The sequence below is a fragment of the Mastomys coucha genome, unplaced genomic scaffold, assembly GCF_008632895.1.
Source record: "Mastomys coucha isolate ucsf_1 unplaced genomic scaffold, UCSF_Mcou_1 pScaffold22, whole genome shotgun sequence".
NCBI classification, from domain to species: domain Eukaryota; kingdom Metazoa; phylum Chordata; class Mammalia; order Rodentia; family Muridae; genus Mastomys; species Mastomys coucha.
The window spans coordinates 100,238,439-100,245,938 of record NW_022196905.1 but is presented as its reverse complement, the minus strand read 5'-3'; the positions used below and the strand labels follow the sequence as shown (position 1 = coordinate 100,245,938).

At 41.5% G+C, this 7,500-nt stretch overlaps 1 protein-coding gene across 9 annotated transcripts in view; it reads right to left on the bottom strand.

Moving 5' to 3' along the window:
• Nucleotides 1-7,500, bottom strand: part of LOC116068068 (BTB/POZ domain-containing protein 8) — an 87,151-nt gene that overhangs the window by 48,180 nt on the left and 31,471 nt on the right. For all 9 annotated transcript variants that reach the window (XM_031337189.1, XM_031337190.1, XM_031337191.1 and 6 more), the window contains one exon: nucleotides 3,792-3,881. In XM_031337189.1, coding sequence (XP_031193049.1) covers nucleotides 3,792-3,881 — 90 coding nt within the window. The remainder of the gene's footprint in view (nucleotides 1-3,791; nucleotides 3,882-7,500) is intronic.

Sequence of the window (7,500 nt, the reverse complement as noted above, 5' to 3'; positions counted from 1 at the left end):
ATTTTTATAGATCTTTGTTACAGAGAACTCATCTACTTCAGTTGTGCCTGGGACAGGCCTAAAAACCTGATCACAGAACTGAGGCGTACATTTCAAAGGGAGTCAGCCTCCTGAGGTAGTCAGTCACTGACATCTCCTAACTCAGAGGTGTTCCAGATTGATCTCTGCTATAATCTGTGGGGAGATCTGCATGCTTTCTTTATTCAGGCATAAAGGTGCCCTAAGAAATATTTCATTATAGCTAACACTGAGATTGAACATTATTTCCTGGCCTTCACAGTGCTTCAATAATCTTATTAGATTTCCTAGCTATAATTAGCTGGGAATTTTTAACTAAGAAGCTGTCTTACCAGACAGGGTGTCTCAAGAGTTAGAGATAGCAGTTAGGCATTTGTGATCAGAGAAGTCTCACACCATAAGAAAAACTGTTTTACTGGCAGTGAGAAGTTAGAAGTTGTAGGGCTCCCATCACTAATTATTTATGTTATAGCCAAGGAATGCTAGAATACGACCTTCAGCTATTTGCTTCAGACAGACCCTGAGAGTTTATCTTGTGGCTGCCAGGACAACCTAGCCCAAGAAGGACACCACTGCTCCTCCACCTTGCACCTGGCTGCTTGTTCTCACTGACCTTGATGTGACCATCTCCTAACTACGTGACTTCTGTAGTTTGCCCTGTTTTCTGTATACCATATAAGCCTGATTTCTACTTTGTACAAATTGCATTCAGTTACAGCACTCCCTTGTGTCTGTTTCTATTTGTCATTTCTTCGCCAACGCCTTGTCTACCTGATCTAGGACCCTGTTCCCCAACGGGTTGAGGGAGGCCTGGACTGGCCGGCCGTGGCAGACCTTTTTTGTCTGGTATTGCTTTGGGCATTTTTTTGTCTTAATGTTCTTTTGTTTGTATATATAGCTTCTGTTTTTGTGTTTCTATAGGTCTTGTTTGTGTGTGTGTGTTTCTTCTGTTTTATTTTGGGTTTTTGTTTATTTATTTTCTAAAGACAAAGGGAAAAGGGGGCATGACATCCAGTGAGTGGGAAGTGTGGAAAACTCAGGGAGGGGAACTCCAGAACATATTATATATATATAAAAGAAAGAAAGAAAGAAAGAAAAAACAACCTTTTTCGATTAAAGAACGTTTTTTTAAAAAGAATCAACAAATGTGATTCATATTTGATATAATTTTATAAATCTGGGAAGACAAAGATTTAACTTCTCTGACCTTATTTTTAATCATTTCAACATATGAATCTTCCTTCTCTACCTCAAAGACTGACTACAAACACTAAAGGGCATGGTGAATATTTGGGAGACACAGAAAGAATGAAGTATAATTGTTATATACTTGCTGAGGACAGAGAGAAGCAAAGATATACTTGATATGATCCAGCTAGTTGAGCCTGTCATCAACCTACATGCAATTATAAGATCTGTTATAGGAAAAATGAGATATGCACACTATAAAGTACTTTCCTTTGCTGAGGAGTCCCTTTACCAATATGCTTTTGTTGACCGTAAGCAACAGAAAACATTTTAAATGTATGCCAAAAAGTTGGCTTATTGGTAAAGCCCTTGCCATGCAAGACTGACAACCTCAGCCCAATCCCTTGAGCCCATCATGGGAAGTGGGAATTGCTCCTAAAAGTGTGCTCTAACTGCCACACATGTGCTGTGCGCGCACACCACCACTCACACACACATACACATCTACAAAAAAGGGCTTTTAACAGTTGGATTATGGCATCAGCTTTGCCACCTTGATGGCTGTGGTCCACATTACCATGGAAAGCATGAGAATGTCCAGAGCCTGTGCAGCAGCCTGAAGCCACATTAATGTCTGTAGGCCTTACTGCTGCATGGGGCCTTTTTGCTCTGAGTGTCCTGTGCTTCTACCTGATCCCATGGTGACATCTGGGCCCATCTGGGGCCCTGCTGCTACTGAGGGCCAGTCTGTGGTCCTACTGCAGCTAGAGTCTGTGTTGATATCTGTGGCTCATGTTACCAGCAAAGACCATGCATATGTCAGTGGTTTGTACTGCAGCCTGAACCCATGCTTTTGTCTGTGAATCATGCTGCCTCCAATGGTTCAGGATCCCACTGAAGCCAGGAGTTGTGTTTGTGATCTGTGTGAAGGCCCATGATCCATGCTCCCACTGACCGTGAAGAGCAAGGAGGCTACTTCTGCTGTGAGATGGATTCTACAGATGCACTGTTGACAGGGAGGGACATGGAAGGCTTCTGGGACAACTACTACCCTAGTAAGCTCCTCTATAAAAAAAAGTAACAGCCCAGATAGGAAGAGAACTCTTTAAAAGTGTGATGGGCTCAGCAACTGATGGCTTCTGGTGGGAGCCAAGGAGGGGAAGGACTCAGCTGTATTTGAGAGTTTGACCATGCTCCAGTGAGTATATAGATAACACAACTTGATCTTGTTTGCTTTTATTTTTATTTTTACTTTTTTTGGTGGAGAAGCCACAAGGGTTGGGGGCAGTCATGGAAGAAATGGGAAGTGAGTGTGATCAGTGTGCATGATGTGGAAGTCCTAAAGAATCAATATAATTTTTTTTATAATTTTTTTTTAAAAAAAGAAAATTATACTTTACATTCTGTAACAATGTCATAGACTCATTTAATATGTAAAAATCTGTATAAAATATACAAGAAAGGTTTACAACAATTGAATAGAGAGATAAAAATAAAAAGGCATGTAAAAAAGTTACAATTCTAAATCAAACTAGTATTATTCCTTAATTTGAATTCTCATTGAATTCAGTTTTAATAGGATATATTGACAGTTTTAAAAGTAGATGCCTAAAGCATACAAAACAGGCCCTAAACCAGTTTCCGAAATTAACACAAAGCAGCTACTCCTGAAGATATATGGCTTCTGCCAGTCCAACCTCTCCTATTCTCAGAGGACATTTTAACTTCACCTCAAAGGAAAATGTCTTGTCAGTCTCTCAAACAGATCTTTCAAGTTGTTGGGATTTTTTTGAGATTTTTAATTTTTATTTACGTGTCCATGTGTGCTGGTGCCCATGAAATCCAGAAGAGGACATCAGATCCCCATAGCTGGAGTTGCAGGCATCTGTGAGCTGTCCAACATGGATACTGGGAACTGCCATAGGGTCCTCTGGAGAGCAGGAAGGTCTCTAACCACTGAGCAGTCTCTCCAGCTCCCTCAAGCTGTATTCAACAGTGATAACAAATGTCACCAACAGGGATCCCTTCCTACTCCTCTTACCCACAGGATAATGAACCTTTAAACCTGCCAGCTTTAAGCCTGAATGTGTCCACTATGAACTGACTGTGTCCTCCCCAAATCAGATGTTGAAGCTCCAACCTTCAGCATGCAGAGAGGAGACCACCAGAAAGAGACAAGCTTAAATTAAAGCAGAGACTGAAGCCTGGGTAGGAGAGATTAGTGTTCAGAGAGACACCACAAAAATCCTTTCAGACAATACAAATGACAAATGCCACATGAGACACAGGGAGCAGCTGTTCACAAGCTAAGCAAGCCTTGATGACCCCTGAACCTTCACAAGTGTGAGAACTGGTCTGTGGTGCTTCAGTCTCTCAGCTCTTGTCTCAGGGCCTGAGCAGATTCATGAAGACCTTGATTACTAAGTGATCTCCTCTGCCTTTTGTTTTAGGAAATGTCATTTCTGAAGTTCTCCCATCTAAGACATGTTTTTCTGAACACACAGAAGAATGCTGTGTGTAAGTGTCATCTGTAGTCATGCATAGTCATGCATAGTCATGCTGACTCATAAAACATGCTTACTTACCCTTGAAGAGTAACACACTCTTGGGAGCTTTCAGCCCAGCAGCCACTCAGCATTGCAGCAAAGTAACTCGACCTTGCACTTAAAATGGCCCTAAAGAGAGAGGATGCAAACAGGTGAGCAGTTACATGCTGTGCAAATGGAGGGCTTACAAAATTTTTCATTTCCACCTCTTTAAACACAATCTTAGGCACAGGCAGGTGGATCCCCTGAGTTGGAAGCCAGTCCAGTTTACAGAGCAAGTTCCTGGATGGCTAGGATTATACAGAGAATCCCTATCTCAAAAAAAACCTAAACTCACTTGGGAGGCAGAGGCAGGCAGATTTCTGAGTTTGAGGCTAGCCTGGTCTACAGAGTGAGTTCCAGGACAGCCATAGCTATAAAGAGAAACCCTGTCTCGAAAAAACAAAACAAAACAAAACAAAAACAAACAAAAAAACCCCACAATCTTGTTTGTATTGTCTGATAGACTGCACAATCTGTGTTGTTTATATTGACTGATAGAATGTCTATAACAGAAAAACAGTATAATAAACAGTTATACCTACACATTTTGTTTAAAACATTAATTCAAAAGCCAGTCTTGATAACACACACTTGTAATCTTATTTTTGGAAAGCTGAGGCAGGAGGATCCAAGTCAACTTAGTTACCTCATGAGAGCCTATCTCTAAACACAGAGCGAGTAAACAAGTTCAGTAAAACATAAATTACAGTGCCCTTATTATCACTTAAACTTTTGTGTTAAAAGCTCTTTATATTTACAAGACTATATATACCATCTACAATTGGAGGAATAAGGACCAGAGGTGCTCTTATTGTGGGTTAGAGGCATAAAAGATGGATCTCTGCTGGTGACATGCTGCTACCACTGTTGAAATACAGCCTTGTATAACTTAGCAACTTGCAGAAACATCAACAAGAAAGAAAGGGCTAAAGAGATGGCCTGGTGGTTGACTGCTCTTGCATGGACCCTAAATTAGGTTCCCCAACTCACAAAGCAGCTGACAACTATACATGGCTCCAGTTCCAGGGCATCTGACATCCTCTGACAGCCTTGGGGGCATCAGGTACACATATGGTGCACATACATACATGTAAGCCAAACACGGATATACATAAAATAAAAATAAATTTTACAAAAAGGCAAAGAGGTGGAAATCACTGTAAATGAATTTTTAAAGACAGACTTTTCAATAGAGGTTCTGACCTCTCCTTCTGAAATCTCTGCAGTTGCATTTGGCAAAGGCTGTATTCTAGGCCAGAGGAAATGACAAAAGAGATTGTCTTTCGAATTTCCCTGTCTTTTCAAATAAAATATTAATCAACTATTTATTCCCATATTCCCACTAAGTTTATCTGTATTGGGTTTTACTCTAAGTACTGTGACTGCAGCATTGAGTGATACATACATACATACATACATACATACATACATACATACACACAGAACAGTGTTGCACTTTGGTGGAGCATGGGCGAGACCAGTGGAGAAGAGTGGGGAGGAGAGGGCACGCTGCCGATGGCTTACTTACTCACACATCTACATTCATGAGTGTGCATGCACAAGAAAATAAGCATGAGTGTCACATACCCAGAAGACACTCTACCATCCCACAAAGCCACTTGCTCAATCATGTTCATAGCAGCTTTATTCATAATGCCCCAGTGAATCTTAAAGGCAGTCTTTTAAGATAGTGGGAAGACAAATCCTGGAGTCCTCATTTCAGGCTTCTCTTCACAAAGAAAGCATCTGAGACCAGGATCTGGTTTTGAAATCTTTATTTTCTTTTGCCCTTTGCTCCTTAAGTAGTTCTATTGCCTTCTGTGCTCTGGAGCCTGAGTACACAGCACAACGGCTGGGCCCAGCTAGGCCCCAACTGGCCGAGTAAACAAAAAACAAGTGAGAAAATGAGACCAATTCCAGAACAACTGTAAAGCGTGGCTGAGGAAGGGGAAGCCCAAGCCTTCTAAAAGTGACTGTAAATCTCTAACGGGTCTTCAGGTGTCTGCTTCACAAATGTAGGGAAGACTTGCAAGAAAGTTTCTGCCTATTCCTGGGTTCCAGGGAGATCTTGCCCAGCTGCCTAATGCTTCACTACTTCTTGCAGATTGGGTATTTAGCTCAGCTAGGTGGTTTTTGGTATTTTGGTTGGTTTTGTTGTTGTTTGTTTGTTTGTTTTCCAGTTGCTGCTGCTGCTGCATTAACAGCTCTCAGCAGCCCCACTCTACTGTTCTGCTGCCCATGTGGGTTGAGTATGTGAGGTGTCAGAAGGCTTCAGAAAGCCCCATGTTGGTGGTTTTACCCACTCCTAAAAGCAAGAAAGAAAGGGTGGTCTTTTCTAGAAAAGTTGTGTCTATTGAAAAGAAAAGTATGAGTTAAAACTGTCAAAAGGCCAGCTTCGACCCTACAGGGTAAACTGAGTTTGGTGTGGCATCAGCGATTGAGGTCAGTGCTTATAGCAGCAGGAAGTGGTCAGCACTAGGAGGGCTGATGGAGTCAGCTCAGACAGCAGCTGACGGAGGCTAGAAAAAAGAAATGGGAAGTCAGCCCTCCCTCCCCACACCCCCCACACTGAGTGGTCAAAGCGAAAGAAGACTCCAGCCCTTTATTGTTTTCTCTTAACCCTTCTTATACTCCCTAAGATAAAGTTTTTCTATGTAAGAAGAAAATTACTTCATAGTCACAAAATATACATTTTCGAAAAACAATCACCACAAAAACATATCTTCAAAAATCAATTAAAATCATTACAAAAAAGGAAATTACAACAGATATTTATTATGTGTTCTTCTTTTGAAACTTTTATCTAACTAAACATTTATCTTTCTCTTCACAAGCTCATTGTAACTCCAAAGCAATAATTTTCATGTCATAGATCAATAAAGTTTAAGCAGGCCAATTCTATAGTAGCAAGTTTCTCCCTATGCTTGGCTGACGATAATCTGTACTTACTAAGAAACAGGTAATTTGTCTTACATCTTAGTTTTGAAATTTTGATCAGGTAAACTGGTTAATCATCTGTTCTTATAATAGAACTGTATACTCTTTACTCATAACCCTTCTATTTCATGGTGCACACCGAAAACCTGTGACCACATCCCTAGATCAACAACTCAGGCCCAACCACTGGACTAGACCACTGTTATTAGACACATTATTAGAGAAAAGGCAGAAGAGGAAATGGAGCCTCAAGCACTTGAAACTTCTGTGCCAAAGTGAGCAGAACTCAGGAGGATGAGAGGCGGGCAGCTTCCCAGCATCTCCCAGGCTCGATGGCACACTGTGATGACTCGAGAACACTAAAAAGGCGTTTTGATAGACAACCCTAGGATGAAGAATGGTGAGGAAACAGACATGTCCTTATAATGACAGCTTTGAATCAGCCAATCTCTGATTAGAACAAAGCTGTCGTGAAGATTTCTTTAAAAACCTAGTTATGTTCTGTGAATGTGTTCTTTTTTTAACCCCAGGTGTGGGGTAAGAGGCTGCTTCACAGAAGGTGACTGTAATTTGCTTTGTGTGCTAGCAGGGTCGTGATTTTTGACAGTTGCAGATAGTTTAATTCTGGGGACTCTGGAGAGGGTATAAATGGGAGAGCCCTGAGAGAGCCTGGGTGGCTACTGTCCCCCTGCTGCTGCTGCTCCTCCCCCTGCTGCTGCTCCTCCCCCTGCTGCTATTCCTCCCCCTGCTCCTGCTACTCCTCCCCCTG